Raw genomic sequence first — 20519 nt, forward strand, 5'->3', positions numbered from 1 at the left:
ACCTCCCTGATCTTCATTCCCGATGACACTGAGCCAGTGGGCTTTCTCCGAGACGGGTGCCGACAGAGCCGTACAGCTCCATGCCTTTCACCCTGCCCTATTCTGAAGGGTTAGGGATGGAGGAAGAGGATTGGGAGGGAGAGCAGGATCCCTTAGAAATCCGGCACCAAAAAGATCTGGACTGGTACGAGGAACTGGGAGACTCTAGTGGCCTGGGCACCTCCCCAGACTCTGGCCTGCTTTCCCCTCATAACCTGGCTACGGAGGAGGGAGCATCTTTTGCGATGGTGGTGGGTAGGGCTGTGGAGGTCCTCGACCTGTAGCTTCATCAGTGATGGTCAAGACTAATGTCTTGACAGAGGTTCTGCAGCCTTAGGTCTCGAGTACAGAACCCCCACTGCCCTAAAAGGAGTCCTTAACAGACGTCCTTTTGGGGACTTGGTCCAAACAGAGCAAAGGGGCTCCTGTGGACAGGACGATTGCACGCCGCCATTGCCCTGCCCCAGGTGACCACTTTTCCTCCCCACTAGCTCCACCCCTCAAAGCTTGGTGGTCTAAGCTTCCGCTTCTCCTAACGCATTCCCTTCCGCACCCCCGGACAGGGAATCAAAGAGACTGGAAAACTTGGGCAAGAAATGTTTTTCTTCCGCCACTCTGGCATTGCGGTCAGTAAACAGTGCATGCCTGTTTGGCCGTTATTCCATTTCCATATGGGATACAGTAGCGCAGCTGCTGCCCAGAGTCTCTGAGAAGTACCGGGCTCTACTCTCCCAAGCTATCTCAGACGGGAGGAACGCAGCTAAGTTCGCCATCAGCTGGGGCTTAGACACGACTGACTTGCTAGGTAGAACGATTTCCACGACGGTGGCTGTTCGTCACTACGCCTGGTTATTCGGGGGATTTCCAGGCTAAGCTCATGGACATTCCCTTTGACGGCTCTCGTCTCTTTGGAGACAAGGCAATGTTTCCCTTGAGCGCTTTAAAGACTTACGGGCCAAGTCTTTGGGCCTCACCGCCGCCTCCAGGGCTTCATCCACTTTTCGCTTGTTTCGTGACTATGGAAGGGGCTACCAGCCACGCCAACCTTATTCCGGCCAGAGGGCCCAGCAAATTCAGCAACCTCTGCGGGCCGAGGACGATGTTCACCCTGGCCTTGTGGTTCGGGAAACCAGAAGTCGAGCCAAGCCACCATCCTCTCCTTCACCGCAAAACCTTCCTAGCCCGATCCCCCAGGATCACTCTTGGCCAGTCGGTGGCAGAATGCACCATCATCTCCACCACTGGCAAAACATTGCATCGGACAGGTGGGTGTTGCAAATAGTCCGAAGGGGCTACTCCCTCCCCTTCGAGACTGCCTCTCCATCTATGCCTTCAGTGTACGATCGGCTGATGGAGGATCACCTTGCTTTGCTCTTCGAGGAAGTTACGACTGTCTTGGCCAGGGGAGCTATAGAGAGGGTTCACAGGCCTGAAGTAGGCAGTGGTTGCTATTCCTGCTACTTTTGGTCCCAAAGTAGGACGGAGGCCTTTGTCCTATCCTAGACCTCAGGGCCCTCAACTACTTCCGCAAACAGGAGACATTCAAGATGCTCACCCTTGCTCAGGTCCTGTCTGGCTTTGACCCAGGAGACTGGATGGTAGCGCTGGACTTGCAGGATGCCTATTTTCATATTCCCATCCTGCCTGCCCATCGTCGCCACCTGCGGTTCACGGTGGGTTTCGGGCATTTGAAATTTGCAGTGCTCCCCTTTGGCCTCGCCAGCACCCCTTGGGTGTTCACAAAGGTGATGGCGGTGGCCGCAGCCCATCTGCGGAGATCGGGGGTTCCAGTCTTCCCCATGTCGACGACTGATTGTTGAAGGCGAGCTCGCCCAAGCAGTTGTCTCCCACTTCCAGGCTACGTCGAACCTCCTGCATTTGCTGGGGTTCACTAGCAACCTGCTGAAGTCACTCAAGACTCCCTCTCAGAAGCTCCTTTTCATCGGTGCGGCTCTGGACAAGATGCAATTTTGGGCCTATCCTCCCGAATGGCGAGTCCAAGATAGTCAGGCTATGATACCGATGTTTCAGCTCCATCTTGGATTCCGGGGAGAATGACTCTAAGGCTGTTGGGCCTCATGGCCTCCGGCATCCTGCTAGTGACCCATGCACGGTGGCACATGCGGGCTCTGCAGTGGGACCTGAAGTTCCAATGGGCACAGCATCGAGGAAATCTCACCGATCTGGTTCACATTTCAGAGGGCACTGCGAAGGACCTGCAGTGGTGGCTAACGGACCGTGATTGGTTCAAGGGCAGACCCCTCTCCCTTCCCCACTCAGATCTTACAGTAGTGATGGATGCGTCCCTTCTGGGATGGAGTGGCCATCTGGGGGTGGTAGAAATCAGAGGACTGTGGCGGAAGCTAAGCTCCATGTCAATCTGTTGTAGCTTCTGGCGATCCGGCTGACACTGAAAGCCTTTTTGCCGTCAATAAAGGGAAGGCTCGTACAGGTGTTTCACCGAAAACACTACCACCATGTGGTTCTGCAACAAACAGGGCGGAGTGGGGTCGGTGACACTTTGTCAAGAGGCCCTGCGTCTCTGGACTTGGGTGGAACATCAGGGCATTTCCCAGGTGGTTAAACACCTGGCCGGTTCTCTGAACGCCAGGGCTGACGAGCTCAGCCGAAGGTGCCTTGCGGATCACGAATGGCGTCACCATCCGGAGGCGGCACAAGGTCTGTTTCAGCAGTGGGGAGAGCCTCGGTTAGATCTGTTCACCTTCGAAGAGAAAGCGCAATGTCAGCTGTTCTGCGTGTTGGAGTTGCAAAAGCGGCTCTTACTTGGCAGCGCTTTTCGCCGCAAGTGGAGCTCAGCCCTCATATATGCTTTTCCGCCCATACCAATCCTGCCTAGAGTGCTCAAGAAGAGTTGAAAAAAGTTATTCTTGTGGCTCCGGACTGAGCATGGAGAGTTTGGTATCCTGAGCTTCTAGACATGAGCATCGATCCTCCGGTCAGGCTGCCTCTGCGAGAGGATCTTCTGTCACAGCAGCAAGGTAGGGTTCTCCATCTGAGCCTGTCCACTCTCCGCCTCCTTGCATGAAGATTGAGCGGCGACAGTTCACAACTTTTGACCTCCCTCCCGAAGTCTGTGAGGTTATCTTTGCAGCCAGACATCCCTCCATAAAATCGGTATATGCCTGCTGATGGAACACCATTTGTAAATATTGTACAGACCGGTCTATCGACCCACTATTGGCTCCCTTATTTGAAGTCCCCTTGTTCATACTTGCTTTAGCCCAGCAGGGCTCTGCTCTGGGCACATTGAAGGGCTACGTTTTGGCCATTTCTTCTTTTCTCCGGCTACTTGATCAGCCCTCTCTGTTCAAATCTCCTCTAGTGAGGAGATTTTTGCAGGAGTTAACCCATTTGTTTCCTCCCTCACCTTTCATCATGCCACAGAGGGACCTTAATTTAGTTTTCACTCTTCTGATGTGTGCACCATTTGAGCTGCTGAATAACTGTACTCTGTGGTTGCTCACAATCAAGACAGCTTTTTTGGGTGGCCATAACCTCTGCCAGGAAGGTTAGTGAACTGCAGGCACTATCTTCACAGCATCCTTACCTGACGGTCTTTCAGGACAAAGTAATACTTCAGACTAGGGCATCCCTTCTGCTGAAACTGGTAACACCCTTCCATCTGGGACAGTCGGTTACCCTGCCCACCTTCTATGCACCTCTGTATCCTTCCAAGGAAGAGGAGCATCTCCATCGTCTGGATCCAAAAAGAGCATTGCCGTTCTACCTTGATCGAACCAAAGAGTTCCGGGTGGATGACCAACTCTTTATAGGATGCATGGGTGCAAAGAAGGGCCATGCTGTCCAGAAGAGGACTATTTCCCGATGGGTCATTCTCTGTATAAAAATGTGTTGCATCTTAGTGAAGGAGGATCCCCTGAAGGGTTTAGGGCCCATTCAGCCAGGTCAAAGACGGCCACCACAGCTCTCCAGTGTGGTGTTCCCGTCTCGAATATCTGCCAAGCTGCCACGTGGGCATCTGCACACTTTCGCCAGACACTGCTGTCTGGATTCTAAGGTTTGCAGGTTAGGCCTGTTTGGTCGCTTTGTTTGACAGGATTTTCTGGTCTTAGCCGTTCCGCAGTCCCTCCTCCGGGGATGGTATTGCTTGGCTATCTGTTCTAAGGTAAGGAATCTGCAGCTAGATGTCTCTTTCAGATGGTCAAGTTACTTCCCTTCGGTAACGCCATATCGGGTAAAGACATCATCTAGCCGCAAATTCCTTACCGACCCACCCATCCTCCCCGCACTACGGAATTGGTTTTAAGTGTCAGGAATGTTACCCTTCAGGGCCCTAGCTATTCATTTTTTAACACACCATGGTCAGTCACTTCATGGCTTCGCGCTTCTGGCGTGGAAAGTCGTGAAAAGTACTGACGCCAGCGTGCCGGGGTGGCGGTTATATTGATGACGCGAATTTGACGATGACAGCGATCACAATGCTGATAAAGTCAAAAGGAGTCGGCTGATGCCATCTGCCGGCATGCAGGGGTACTGCTAGTAAAAATCTATTGGATCCAGCCTGACGACTGGAAGTTCAAAGGTAAGGAAGATGTGGTTAGATCATGTCTACCAGATAAGGCGTTTCCGAAGGTAAGTAACTTGTCCTTCAGTGCAAAAAAAGGATGCATCTTTTAGGGCAGGCTTTCTGACGAATGCCCCTGCTCTGGCCTACCAAGCTAGGCACGCATTCCCAAGCAGTAAAATAACATACATCTTATCCACCATTTTGGTTTTACAGAAACAAATCCCTGCTTCAGTAGTTTATTTCTGAAAAATTAAAACCGGGCCGAACATGCAGCCATGACATGGCTATTCACCTATTGTTATTTTTGTCAAAAATGTACCTGCCAGGTCAGGAGGAACGCTTTTACCTCAGGGATTGTGGCAGAGCAGTGAATTTCTAAGTATGGCGGGTCGACCTCGACCCTAGTCATTTTGCAGCTAGCCAGCCATATTCTAAATGACTCCTTGTTCACTACAGTTTATACCTGCTGATTAGATGTCTGTGGGTTGATAAATTGTTTCTCTAGTTGAGTGGTGGGGGATCGCCAAGCTGTCAATATTAATTCATGTTTCCTCTTTTTCTTGGGGCAATGCAGGATGAGGTCCGAATGCAGAAAGTAACAGTGCGCATGCACATTCTGGAGGAAGTGACCAACAATGTCAAACTTCTGCAGGAAATGCTTGTTCATTATAACAACGAGGATTCATCAGAGGCTGACAAAGAGCTTATGAAGGTGAGCATATTGGACTTTGGTGAGCAGTTTAGCTGACCTCTCTCCTCGCGGGAGACTATACGAAAATATAATGTCATGCACGAACCCATTATGTCTCATATACAAAACCTGAAAGTCTCATCTTGGCCAGTATAAATGTTACCTTCTTTGAGCGGTCAGTGTGTTCCCCTTCGAGCACTGCAGTGTGTTATCTCGCAGTGTGTGTTACTTCTGTGTGACACTTTTGTTTAGCAAGAAGTGAATCTCATTTGCAACTCCCAATCTGTCACCGTTCCCCACCATCAGTGTGACTGAATTCTTCTCCATTGAGGGATCGTTATTGATACTCCTGGAGAATGAATAGCTCTGCCCGTGACAGGATCTCATAACACTTTTTTTTTTTTTAAATATTTTTTTTATTGAGCAGAGAAAGGAAGATACATTATACATGGTTTCAAGCATTGCATTTTAAATAGCAACGAAATATATGCAAAACAGGAGAAAAAGGAGAAGAAGATTAATTCTATTATATCCTACAATGCATCAATATTAAAATACAGTGCAAAATAAAGAGCCACTCCATTCATCTTTTCAAAATCTCAGAATAAGGTGCAAATGCAGTAGCAGCAAATCATGAGTTCGTAGAATAAAGTGCGAATGCCCCCTAAAGTGCAGATGCAATAGCAACGCGAAATTCTATCAATGAAAAGAGCCATATTTGGGTCTTATAGTGTAAAGAGTAAAACGATTAAAGTGCAAGTGCAGCTAACAATAAATAAATACATTATAGATTCACCTCAAGGGAATGCAGATCATGGCTTCATAGAATAAAGTGCGACTAGTAATGCACAAGAAGATTAATTCCACTTAAAGTGCAGATGCAATATCAACAAGTAATTCTATCAACGAAAAAAAACCATATTTAGGTCCTATAGTACAAAGAGTGAGATAGTTAAAGTGCAAATGCAGCTGGCAATCAATAAATACATTATAGATTCCCCTGAGGGAATGCAACCTTTTTCCCCCCCACAGCGCACAACCTGAATCAACATGACCAGGCATACAAGTCTAAGCAATTATACATAGTCATAGATAGTTTGACCCCTAAAGTTTTTTTTTTTAAAGTCATCGAGAACCAATAGATCCGGAGCTATCCTTAATTACGAATAGTTCTCCAAACGCCTTCCAAATTTTGTCAAATTTCGTTATTCCCCCAACTCTCCTAGCATAGGCCTCTTCAAATTTAAAAGTCCTTTTCATTTTATTGAACCAGGCTAGATGGTTTGGTATCTCCTTTGATTTCCAATTTTGAAGTATCAGGGAGCGGGCCACCATACAGGAGATTGCTATAAGAGCTTTATCAGCGCTGGATAGAGTAGCTTCCTCCCTCACACCTCCAAATAGTGCGGTTTCAGCTTGGGGAGAAAAACACTTACCCAAGGCAATACCCAAATCGCTAAAAATTTCTCCCCAAAACTGGTCCAATAAGGGACAAGAGTAAAAAATATGATGCCAGCCACCTTCATCCTCCTGCTGACACCGAAAACACCTATTCGGAGATTCGGGGAATTTTTTCTGTATTCTGGACGGTGTCCAATAAACAAGCCACCTTGATAAAAAGGACATTCTTTTAAAGTTGGCAGCACGTAGGGATCTATAGCCCAAGAGACAGATTTTCTCCCACTCCTGGAGATTAATCCTACAGCCCGTCTCCCGAGCTATTTTTTCCAAATGGTTTATTATAACTTTGTCCTGGTCCTGATTCCTCAATAAAGAGTACCACTTACCCAAACCACAACAATTGGAGGCATATAAATCAATCATAATTTTTTGTGGAGTATTTAAAATGCCCGCCGTATTAGATATAACATGGACTATCCGAAGATACTCAAGAAACGTGGGTTTTCTGTGGCCTTCAACTCTTGAGGTAATTTCCTGCCAGGACAAGACTCTATTTTGAATAATAAAGTGCTTAAGTAAAAAGAAACCAGATTCCTCCCATATATCAATATGTCTAGATTGAAGGTACAGACCGATGTTATTACACTCCCTCAGTGTAACATATTGAAAGCCAGAAGAGCCAGCTTTTTTAAAAGCTGCCTGCAATCTAAATGATAGATCTCGAAGAGACTTATAGCGGGTCCTTTTAGGCGATTTAGATGTTTTTAGAAAAAAAGAAGATTGAACTCCTGCTTCTAATATCATTTTATCCAAAAAAAAAAACAATCAAAATTACGCTTGTAAAATAATGTATCAACCACAAAATTTAACAAAGCAGCTTCGTAATAGATTCGTACCTGCGGGAGCGCTAGACCCCCTTGGATTATGGGTAGTTGCAGAGTAACTAATTTGACTCTGGGGGCTTTTTTCGCCCAGATAAATTCCCTAAACAAGGTATCTAATTCATTAAAATATACTTGATTGATACGTATAGGAACATTTAAGAATAAAAATGTTAAAAGGGGAATGATAGACATCTTGATCATAGAGACTCTCCCTATAATAGTAAGAGGGAGGACAGACCATTGTTCTAATAGACGTTTTATCTTCTGCTTAGTCCTCAGATAATTCAATTCAAATAGTTTATGATACTGATTCGTAACATAGATACCCAAATATCTTATAGGATCTAGTTTCTTAGCTTGAGCCCTGAACTTGACAGGAAACAAGTTAGGGTCCGAGTTAAAAAACGAGTATCTCAGTCTTTTTTTCATTTATTTTGTAGCCACCGATCTGTTGGAACCGAGAAAATTCAGAAAAAACTCGATCTAAATTCTCTTTCTCCGGGGTTAGATATAAAATAATGTCATCAGCAAATAGCTTAACTTTTGACATAGCAGGTATTGGAGGGATAATAGCAGCATTATTTCGAATTTTTAAAACCAGAGGTTCGATAAAAAAAGTGAACAGTAGGGGGGACAGTGGGCATCCCTGCCTCGTTCCCCGTTTTATTGCCACTTCCCCTATCTGTTCTTGATTAATGACCACCTTGGCACTCGCATTATGATATATATTTCGAAGCATATTGATTACTTGTTGTGGAACGCCAAAGTGATCTAAAGTAAGAAATAATGTTTGCCAATTCACGAGGTCTAAGGCTTTTTCAGCGTCGACCATTATAACTGCCGCGGGGATTTTGTTGGTGTTAAAAAAGTCTAGGGCGTGTATTAAAAATTGCGTGTTCATGGCCATAGATCGACCTGCGATAAATCCTGTTTGATCCTTATGGATTATTTCTTGAGCCATAGGGAGAAAACGCAAGGCCCACAGCTTCATCAGGATCTTATAATCGGAATTAAGTAGACTTATTGGTCTGAACGAATTGACGTCTTCCGGGTTTTTATCTTTTTTTACAAATGATATTATAATGGACTCTTTAAACTCGCTTGCCACCATTCCACCCTTTCTAATATTGTTAAAAAGTCTCTTTAAAGGGGGTGCCAATTCTTTCATAAAAACCTTATAAAATTCCAGAGGAAACCCGTCCTGACCACACGCCTTGCCCCCAGCCATTGATTTGATAGCTTTTATTATTTCTACCTCCCCTATATCCTCGTCCAACTCTCTAACTTTAGTCACCGGAAGCCTAGGAGCATCTATATCTGAGAGATAGATCCGGATTTGTTCATTACTAGTGGGATATTCTGTTGAGTACAGCTGACCATAATGTTGAAGAAATATCCGTGCAATATTATCTCTATCCACTGTAACATCATCAGAGGCCGGATCCTTAAGAGAGAGAATCAAGGAGGATTCTGGTTTTTTTCCTCGTGGAGCTAGCTAGTAGCTTTCCAATCAGCTGGCTCTCCTCATAAATTTTTTGTTGGAAGATTTTAGAATTAGAAATTTCCTCTAGGATTAAAAATTCTCTTAATTCCGGACTGGCTTCATTATAATGATTAGGCCAAAGCTGAATCATTAAGGCATATTCTTGATTAACCTTGTTCTGTAGGTCTGCTATTTTCAGTCTCCGCATTTTCGACTGACTGGCCGTCATAGCTATTATTTGGCCCTGAGCTGCTGCCTTGAACCCGCCCCAGATGGCAAAGGGGGCAGCAGTATTATCATTGACCATAAAATATTGCTGAATCCATTCTCTAAACCCCAAAATCCATTCTGTGTTCTGGAGGAGAAGGCGATCCATCTGCCATCTGGGTCGTTGCCTAACCGTCTGCCTCAAGACTACAGATATCCCAACAAATGCATGGTCTGAAAAGGGGTTGGCACGGATCCATGCATTTGGGACTAGTAGCGACCTAGATATTAAGAAGTAATCTATCCGGGAGGCTGAGTGGAACCGGTGAGAGTAGAAAGTAAAAAAATCTGTATCTTGGTGGAGTTGCCGCCAAGAGTCTACCAGCAAAAATTCTTCTTGAATTGCTCTCATTATTTTTTTTGTATTTGGTTTTAGTTGTTTCTTGTTTTTATTAGTAGTATCCTTCCTTGTGTCTAAGATAAAGTTGAAGTCTCCTCCAAAAATAGTTGACCGGGAGAGACAATCAGCATTTCATATATCTGGTTCAGGGGTATAACATTATCAGTAATTGGGCCATAATAGTTTATAAAGTTGAGCCTTATACCCTTGACTACAGTTGTTACCCAAATCCATCTCCCGAGGGTGTCTCTATGAACCTGCAAAAATTCCCAATCTATTTTGCTAGAAAAATAAATTGCAACCCCTCTCATTGCTACCCCGGCCGAGGCGAAAAAAGCTTTAGAGAACTTTTTGGGGATATATAGATTAGGGGAATTCGATTTTAGATGTGTTTCCTGCAGGAAAAGAACATGAGGATCCAATGAGGAAGCCCATCTAATAAGTGCGCCATATTTCTTTTTGCTCAGTAGACCATTAGTATTTAACGACAAAATCTGTAATCTACTGCTTGCCATGTCTAATCACTTAAAATAGCATTTCATAAACCTTTTTCTCTGCCCTTTTTTTCTCTGTAATAACCCTTACCCTATCCCCCAAAACCCTATACACACCCGCCCCCTTGGAATTGTGAACCCCCCTCTCCTGCAACCACGCTATCCACATCACCCCCCCCTCCCTCCCCCCCACCACCATCATCTATCCTGGGTGGCATGTTGTACACCCTGTGTGGCGGCCAAAATGGGCCGACCCCTCCCCAAATAGGAGAAGAAAAGCGGAGAGCGAGAAAAAAGGACAAAAAGCAAAAAAGCAATAAAAAGAAATAAAGAAAGAGAGAAAAAAAACATCCATACAAAAAAAAAGAAAAAAAAAAAGGGAAGAGAAGAAAAAAATTAACTAGCCCATTTACAGAATCTTTACTCCACAGTTCGAAGAGTTTCGCCACTATGACTCTGTAGAGGGTCTAGAGAGCTCTTTCATAAATATCTGGGCCTCCTCTAGGTCCGAAAACATAAAGAACTTGCCCTTCACCAGGACCCGTAACTTGGACTGTTGGGCAATCGAAGCCTGGGCACCATGCGCCTTGAATAAATGCAACATCTTAACAAACTCCTTTCTTCTACGAGCTGCCACCGCAGTCATGTCAGAAAAAATTCGACACTTCTGAGTCTCATTGATTGAAAACTGCCGTTGGTGAATAGCTTTCGACAGAATTTTCTCTTTTATTCTATAGTCGGCAACGTTGAGGAGAATCGTCCGCGGGAATGGAGAGTTAGGGAAAGGCTGAGCGGGAACACGGTGTGCCCTGGTGATGGAAAGATCCCCCTCGTGTTCCGGCATAACTTGCTGTTTTATAAATGAGTTGACCCAATGGAGAGTTTGAGAGCCCTCAATCACTTCAGGTACCCCTACGATGCGGAGATTAGATCTCCTAGAGTGACTCTCTAATTCTTCGACTTTACTCTCGAGATATCTTCTCTTTTTAACAGCCTCTCTAGACTCTGACAAAACAGAGCTCATTTGATCCTCGATTGTGGATATTCTAGTCTCAGCTTCAGTGACTCTGAAAGGAAGACCATTGATCGCGTCCTCGATCTTGTCCAACCGCTGATTTAGGATGCTGATCTCAGTTTGTTGCATTTTCTTCATGTCTCTTATTTCTCCCAGAATCAAATTCAACATATTCCTGATATCTACTTGGAATGTTCCCGGTTTTTCACTACTAAGATTAGCTAGCAGGGATGGTGACAAGGCCTGGAGGGGCTCAATAGTTATTCCTGGTGTCTCCAGATCCCCATGCGCCACAGAGCCGTCAGCTAGCTTTACTAGACCCGTTCCAAGGTATAAATCAGGGGTCTTCTCCTTCTCCTTCCCTATTGTCTTAGTAGATGCCCGGGGATAAGAGTCCTCCTGCTGGGCAAGATTCTCACAACCAGACAGAGTGTCAGGCGAAATCAATAGCGATACTGGAGAGCCTGATGGCTGAGGTGGTGAGGACTGCAGGGGGGGCTGAGGAGACTGTGAAAATTGTTTTTTGGTGAAGAGCGGAAATTTTTTGACCTCTTTTGGAGCATTACTTATTACATTAGAGTCATGGTTAGAACAGGAGAGGGTAGGCATAACCTCCCCCGAGCTACTTTTCTCCTGAGAGACGGATAGGTCAGCCAGAGATATTCTATTTACACCACTATCCGCTATCATGCCCGGGGAGGTAGGGTCATCTGAGCTTCCCAGCATACTATGACTCTCTGGTGAGGATAGAGCCATACCCCTTTCACTTTTGCAAACCGCTTGGCGCGCCATTTTTGTGAGGGCGCGGCGCGTTTTCTTAATTTTCTGAGCTTCAGATCTAGAGGTTTTTCCATTAGCCGCTCCCTCTTTCTGGGGTCTTACCATGTTGCTTAACATGATTTTAGCCCCCTCCCCTGCTCCCTTCTTCTTCTCTCAATTTGGATATATATTCCCTTTTTTTCTCTTTTTTCTTCCTTTTTAAAAAAATACTCTTTCTTCTTCTCTCCTTTAGACACCAAATGTTATTTAATTTAGGTTTCACTCCATAGATTCCCAAACAAAGTCTCAACACCACCATTTCCTCCTTACGTGTTTTTCAGCAAGACTGTATTTATACAAAATTCGACCGTGACTCTGGTCCCCAATTACAGTCTTCAGTTAAGACATGGATGGAGCCTGGTGTCAGCGTCAACATCCGCGTTGGAGCATAGAAGCCCGTTTTTTTCCACTCTCCTCTCAGCACGTATTATTGCTTAACCGGCCTCAGGCAGCATGCGTGTTTAACTGCATCGATTCCCCGCTGCCATCCGCCATCCGTCCGTCCGTCGCCATCGGTATGCTTCTCGTCCTGCTAGTGGGAAGGGGGCGGGGCCATTAGCACGCTAGCGGCGTGGAACTCCCATACCAGGATCTCATAACACTTCATAAGAGATGCTTGGCTTTTTAGGTCTCGCCTGAGCCAGCGCTTTAGCGCTGCTCTGGCGAGAGCTAAAGAAAGCGAGATTTGGAAGTGCAAACAGGCCGCCAACTACAGTGCATGTGCGCCGGGCGCGCGCACCATTTGTCTGCCTGCTGATCACTTTCGCGGCAGCTTTGATGTTCTCAGTGAGCCGCGCGGCCACTGAGAACATCAAAGCGCCCGCGAAAGTGATCACCATTTGCCACCCCCCTCCCTGCTTGTTTTTTTTCTTATAAATTGTGCTCTGCTTGGAAGTAGCAGAGGATAGATCTGTGGTGGAGATTAGCTGCTTCCAATGTCTGTACTACTCCCACTACGGAGGTGCACTATGGGGAACAGCCTTCGCTAATTTACACTGCACTGATCAGTTATACTGATTCTAGTTAATTTAACTGTGGCATAAGGAATTTTGAATAACGGGCTGCACATAACCAGTAGAAGAAATGAGATATTTTACTGATTTAACAAGAATCCCCAGTGAAATTAATGGACAGCAACAAAAAAAATGCATTAAAAACCAGTTCCACTGTAACCGGGATCACGCAGGATATCACAATCGATAAACTCAGCGCGCACATAACCTGCATGCTGTGTTATCATGTGCCGACCTCTCACAGCTGAGGGAATACAGGCACGAAGTGCGATTACCAGGCAACAAGGGAGCAAAGCCTGCCGTGCCTCCGCCCACCTGGAAGAGGCAGGGCCGATCTATTATCTTTCTACTTTCCCCTGCAGCAGGTAAGCAGGCGTTGCAATGAGTAGTCTGACCAGACTGCTGCAACCTATGCACCTTGCCCCATACAGTGGTGGTCAATAGTCGCCACCGCCTTACCTGTGGACCCCATGCATCTTCTCAGCCTAGCGCTCAAAACCTAATAGCTCCCACAACAGCAACCTCTTCTCAGCCGCTCTGCGTGCACCCGGCAGGTAAGACTAGCACACACTGGTACTCCAGGCCATGGAGCGTCTCTTCCGCCCGAGCAGCCAGGCAGAAAGAGCGATTTGTCTGCTTGACTTCTGCCCATGGAGTCTTGCTGCCTTGGGACCCGTCTGCCTCTCCTGCCCCCTCCTCCCCGAGCACGAGAGCCGTGCTACAGCCCATCCCTCACAGTGGCATCCTCCGTGCGTGCTCCTCTGCCATCCTCATGTGCCTAAGCCCTAACCCTCGTCCACCCTACGGTGACCTCCTGTTCAAAAATAATTAGAGAGGCCGTAGGCTTGGGCCTCTCTCTCTCTCACCCGACTGGCAGCCCCTCTGTGAATCCATCGCCGAGCCACCCTGGGTCTCCCAATTATCCAACGGCCTCACCATATGGCTGCGTCTTTGTTCACGAGCCCTATCACTACTTCACAGCCTCCCTTTTAACCGCTCCCTCTTCTCCTTTCTCTGCCACTTTCTCTCACTCATACATACTCTGTCACTCCCTTTCTCTTTCTTCCTCTAAATTTGTCTCTCCTCCCTCTGCTTTTCTCTCTCTCACATTTCCTCTAACGCTCGATCCATCTCTCCTCCTCTTTCGCCCCACCTTCTCATTTTCCATATGCGGGTAGATACATTTCATATTGCACTTAGAGTGGTACCGTAAAACGCAACTTTTTAGATTCCGCTTTAACTCCCGCTCGTGCTGTCAAATTATGGCCCTTTTATTACCCAACCCAGGCTGCCTTCTGATGGAAAAGTGAGACCAAAGGGCAATTACACAGTCACTGCATCCGACAATATAATGAGGTGTTGGGGGAGCGGTGGTATTAGCAAGATGTTGTCAGGAAAGGGTGCTAAGGGCCTCACATCAAGAATTCATCGGAATAGAGGTCCCCTCGTCTATAGTGACACTCCCCCGCCACCTCCCGAAAGTTGACTTCCACTGTTCTGCGGCATGATTTACTGTGAACAGATAGGGACACTTAAAATGTACCCCCATTTCAAGTTGGAGCAATCTCACAGCATTTCAGGCACTGGGAACCCAAAGCTGGCGGGCAAATTTGTCGGACCAGCTCCCTGGAGGAGCGGGTGGCGTGCAAGTTGAGCTATTGGCATTGCCCACACACTGCCCCCCTCGCACACAGCCGGCACACTGCCCCCCTCGCACACAGCCGGCACACTGCCCCCCTCTCACGCAGACCACACACTGCCCCCCTCTCACACAGACCACACACACACTGGCCCCTTCTCACACAGACCACACACACACTGCCCCCTCTCACACAGACCACACACTCTGCACCCCCCCACACTCTGCACCCTCCCACACTCTGCACCCCCCCTCACACTCTGCACCCCCTCACACTCTGCACCCCCCTCACACTCTGCACCCCCCTCACACTGCCTCACTGCCCCTATACACTCTGCACCCTCACACATTACCCACTTACACTACTTTAGGCCACACACACACTGCACCCTTACAGCCCGCACCCTTACACACTCACACTTTGCCCTCATACATTGCCCCCTCACACACTGCCCTCTTACACACTGCCCCTTATTTTGTACAATGTCAGTAGGTGCATTTTCACTTTTTTTTAAAAGTCACAAACGTTACAGGAACAAAACGTTTCCAAAACGCATTTTAAGCATTTTTTTTTGTTTTCGGTCAGTGTTTGTCGGTGCTATGTACTTGGTGCGAAAGTTAAAACTATTGGAATTGGAAATGACAAAGCTATTAATTTAGCTATTTTCAAAACCAACACATAAATAAAAAATTTGGCATTTCCAATACCAATAGCTCAAACTTTCCTAATGCGAGACCTATTGCATTGCAAATGCTTGTTTTCATTGTACGTGCTGTAAAGGTCTCTAGCTCAAAATGAATAGCCCATAAACTCAACCGTTGCTGACTTGGAGAGACCAGACTTTGGATTTCTGTAAGGCTTCTTCTTTTAATAGCAAGTTCTAGTGAAGGGGCACGAGGCAGAACACATTTACATAGAGAGAAACTGTTGTGTGCCTTTAAGACTCCAGGCATGCCTTTCTATGCTAGAGGACACGGCATTAGTAGTTTGCTGGTATTTCTTTATTTTTTGGTTCTTGGTTTAGTCCATTCTTGATAACCTCGAAATGTGGTGTCAAAGGTCTCAACGTGTCAATGAGTCAAGATAGTGGGGCAGTTCGACATGAAGAGAAACGAGTGCTTTGCATGAAACATAGTGAACAAGGACTACATTTCCAGCATGTTTAAATCCTCTGTTCACGTTTTGAAAGTTAATTGTCAGTGTGCCCCACTGGTAGAACTGAAGGCAGAAGGTATGTTTATTAAATGCGAGTCAGTGCTTTGAATTAATGAATATTTACATCCTTTATTCCAGGTGAAATAACAATGTAAAAGCTTTAATGTCTATCTTGAACACATTGGCCAATGGCCAGAATTATGTTTATCATGTAGTAACTTGCGACTTCAAATTAAACTTAGCTGTTGATACGTTTTAACAAGTCCCCTTGTAAATACGACCCAGATAGACTGTCGCGGCCTTGAGGCTAGATTTCTAACACGAGTTGGAAAGGCGGGCTGTGACCCAGACAGCTCTTACCTGGAAGTAATGCGCATTGGATAACGATCGCTCCCGTAAGAGAATGCAGAATTATATTTATTAGTGAGTTCTGTAACCTAGTCTTATCCCCAAAAAGACCGACACACAAGAAATCCACACTAAATATATTGTAAAAGGCTTTAGTAAATGCTAACGACCTGTTCTGGTGCAAAGTATGTGAATGAGTTATTGCAGAAATAAAACTAGTACTAAAAGCGTGGCCGTCACCCAGATTGTTTGTAGCTTCAAGCTCAGAAGCTGGAAGAACCCATTCTGCCTGAGCACCTAGCGTACATATGATTGTTATTCATTATTATGAGAGAAACAGGCCCCGTGTAAGGCGTGAAAAAGAAACGTGTGAATTTCTTTTGCACAATTGTCTAAATACTCTATTCTTTCAAAAACATGCTATTGATTACATGACACGAGCTATTAATGCACTATTAACCTCTGTGAAGGTATCACACTCTATGATGAATATAAGCAAATAATTAATAACCAAATCATTTATTTGTAATGAAAAGATAATTCGGGGGGGGGGGGCGGATTTGGGGTTCAAAAGCAGGAAAAACGCAAAGTACATGCGTCTGTCAATCTCTTTGAAGATTGCACCATTCTACGTGGCGGTGGTTGCTGAGGCTTGCCAATGAATTTAGAACCCATGCAAAGTAGGAGAAATTATGGAATATCTTACTTTATTTCCTGAATTCATATATTCTGAAAACACTTAGCAGTCTACTTGCTCCTGACATTAACCTGGGCTGTGCTAATTTCTCCTAGATGTAGAAGATAATAATGGATTTACACATTTATTTATGTTCATGTTTCTATCAGTTTTTGGCTTTTGAATCGGTGAACAGAATTGAGAGTGACCAGATTGCACAGTTGCCAACTGCAGGATGTTATAATCAGGGGCACCTGTTTTCAAGAGATTTTGCGAATGAGATAGTGCTAGAGCAACTTAAAAATGTGTGAAGTTGTATAACAAAATATCATTGCTAAAATTATTGTCAAAAGAAATATCGAGTTTACATACTTTATATTTAAACTGCAAAACTATTGAAACAAGCATTTGCAATGCAATAGGTCTCGCATATACGAGAGTTTTGGCTATTGGTATTGTAAATGAAATGCTTTTTATTTTTGTTGCTTTTAAAACAGAGACATAACTGGCATTGTCATTTCCATGCCAAAAGCTTAAACTCTCGCAAATGTGAGACCTATTCCAAAGTATGGAGGGCAAAATATTTTGTTAAGCGCAAAATCAAAGGTGCAGAAACGTATTAAAATGTGATTGGTGATACTATGTGGGGTCATGGCTAGTTTGAATCCGGGGCTAAAACTAGCACATTGGTTGTGTATACCCATAGGGTGTTTTGACCAGCACTAGCAGAGAAGGTTAAAGGAGAGTTGAGAGGGGGGGCTGGGTATAAAACCAGGGAAGTAGAACGGGATCCATTCGGTAAGGCAAACAAGATGGTGCGAAAGATACAATTTGGAAATGAGCATTTGAAGCAGCAGAAAAGGGCTGGAGGGTATGTGAGTAAGCTGATCGTTACTAGCTGTGTTGGTGTGTGAATAAACTGGAGGGAGGGAGGAAGGGCTGGGGTGAGGAGACAAAGTGAGCGTGCAAATGGCAATCAAAGTTTGTGGCTCAAGGTCCTCCAAATTCTATTAAGAGGCATAGAGAGGCTGGGCAAAGGGGAGTGTGTACGGGGAGTATATACGGACAGTGGAAACATAGAAGCATCAGAGGGTGAAGGGGATAAATATAAATAGTAGCAGGGAGGGGAAGTGAGAAGGGGAGAAAAGAGTACTGAAGGCTAAAATTATTGTGTGGCTAGTACCAGTATATAATGTAGAGCAGAAGGGGCCGGCAGGGCAGGGAGAATGCAAGCAGGAGGCATACGGGGAACCGTGTGGTAAGGCGGCCACAAATGAGTTTGTGGTGCAAAAGAAAAGTGCTAAAAGGCATAGGTGTGTGCTGTCAAAAGTGTGCGTAATGAAATAATATATTAAGGACAGAAATTAAGGTGCAGTACTTTGTGACCAAATCGGGTATATGGTACTTTGGAGGGTAGTGGCCTGTTTGGGGAAAATTGTGTAGCTGCGGCTATATTGTACATGCTTGCTTATACAGGGACAGAGTGTGTGGTATACACATTATTGTATTGTTGTGGTACAAGCTTTTAAGTTGTATAGCGTAGGTTTATAGTTATGTGGGCTCTACCCACCAGCAACATATAATAGAAGGAGGAGAAGCGTGACAGGGGGAGGGAGGTAGGGCGTGAGGGGACGAAGGGAGTCTGTGTATGAACACTACAAATGAACGTGTAAGGTAGGCAAAATGCTTTATGGCATGTGTGGGGCCTGTGCATAGTATGGAGGGCAAAATCTTTTAATAAGGGCAAAATCAAAGGTGCAGAAGCGGATGAAATGTGGTTAGTGATACTCTTGGAGTAATGCTCATTTTTAGGTCTCGCCTGAGCCAGCGCTTTAGCGCTGCTCTGGCGAGAGCTATAGAAAGAGGGATTTGGAAGTGCAAACTAGTGCTTTTCAGGCCGCCAACTACAGTGCATGTGCGCCGGGCGCGCGCACCATTTGGCAGCCTGCCTGATCACTTTCGCGGCCGCTTTGATGTTCTCAGTGAGCCGCGCGGCCACTGAGAACATCAAATCGGCCGCGAAAGTGATCACCATTTGCCACCCCCTCCCTCATCCCACTTCCTGCTTGTTATATTTACCATTCGTCATCACGAGGCCGTTCAGTAGCCAGCTCCCGCGCGTCTTCTTAGCCATGTGTGTGCTGGTGGAGTCTTCTTGAATCCCGCGCTGACAATGGCAGGATGCAGCTGCAGGAAAGATCTCGTGGACACCCAGCCACCCATTCAGTGAAACAAAAACGCGCCCAACACGAAGAAACTTAAATCAGTGGTGCGCCACGATTTCTGTACGCGCTTTATGGCGAACACGTGGGTCTGTAAAGGGCACCGGGGGGATACAACAGAACGGAGAATCCAGGGGCCCTGATGAATGCAAACAATGTCGACCCTCTTAGACTAATGTAGTCGCCGCACATTCTCTCATCAAACCTTTACCCGCCGGCGCCGGTGTACATTTCCCTACTTGAACTTTGCCATAATGCGATACAGATGTGAAATCCACAACGGGGAGCCCACAAGGCAAGCACTGCTTCCGATGCCAGGCGCCAAGAAGTACGCACGGGATGTACGCGTATTGGGGTGAAATTCGGAAGCGCTAGATGGACACCTGCGTGGACTTTCATTCTTCACACCAAGGCCAATGGCTCTTAATGAACTTCTAAGGACATGCGTCATACTTCCTTTTTCAAGACTCAATAAACAATTACCAAGTAGGGAGTCCCTGCTAGGTTCAAACGTGCTTGGGCGCCAACTTCTGTGGGGCACAGGGGATACGCTCCAGAAAAAGTTTAGCAGGGGGTGAGGATTGTGAAAAAGCACCAGAGACAGGATTCGGGGATACCCCAGCAGTGAGGCTTTGCTCTCATCATCTCAAGTCAGAACATATTCGGTTTCTGCTGGTACACACCGTGACCACAGGAGGGCTGGGGGTTGCAAGTGGTACTAGGATACAAAGCCCCGACCCAGTGGAGTGTAAATGTTCGCACGTCAGCTCTGGGATTATATAATTTGTACGTGAAAGGTAATCTTTGTGAATTCACCGCATCACTAATTAATATGTGACTGCTTCAGAGAATAAAAGTGGAAAATCGCGAATAAAAATATTTTTTGAACATTACAGAAGTTGCTAAGCGGCTCACTGCCATGTATGGCACCTCCAGCCAGTTGTGACATTTCTGGCGCCGCACTGTTTCATTTTCTGACAGTTTAAAAAAAAAAATGTACAAAGGAGTTGAAATTGCTAGTATGCTAAATGCTGCTGTCTAAAACGTCAGATTGGCCTCAAGGAGCCACGGATCATGGCATAAAATCACTTGAACTTTTAGATTTTACAGTGTCTTGTCCATTTAAAAAAGTGCTTGATCTGAAAGTGAAACGAAATGTAAACCCTTTAGTCCGATCTTATTCAAATTCACTATTTCAGTAACACATCATGCATGAAAACAAGCATTGATAAGGCCATTTGTTTTGACATTTGAATAGTGCATAGAGAACATGTTTTATCTTTCTTCAATAACAGGCAAAATAAGTATAGCAAAAGCAGCAGCACTGCAACCTATTCAAACAACACATATATTGGAACAAGCATTGGCATAGCCAATAGGTCTCGCTTTTGGGACCTTATAAGTAGTTAGTTATGCAGCACAATATCCTTGGTGCAACAACATCAACTGTTGCATGGCTAAACACTTATAAGGTCCCAAAGGC

The 20519-nt window shown here is 45.7% G+C and overlaps 1 protein-coding gene across 5 annotated transcripts in view; it reads left to right on the forward strand.

The window, feature by feature from the left end:
- GGA3 (golgi associated, gamma adaptin ear containing, ARF binding protein 3) overlaps positions 1 to 20519 on the forward strand; it is a 730897-nt gene that overhangs the window by 390757 nt on the left and 319621 nt on the right. For all 5 annotated transcript variants that reach the window (XM_085617036.1, XM_085617040.1, XM_085617038.1 and 2 more), the window contains exon 8: positions 5163 to 5300. In XM_085617036.1, the coding sequence (XP_085473162.1) occupies positions 5163 to 5300 (138 nt within the window). The remainder of the gene's footprint in view (positions 1 to 5162; positions 5301 to 20519) is intronic.

The sequence above is a fragment of the Triturus cristatus genome, chromosome 7 (genome assembly GCF_964204655.1).
Source record: "Triturus cristatus chromosome 7, aTriCri1.1, whole genome shotgun sequence".
Taxonomy (NCBI): domain Eukaryota; kingdom Metazoa; phylum Chordata; class Amphibia; order Caudata; family Salamandridae; genus Triturus; species Triturus cristatus.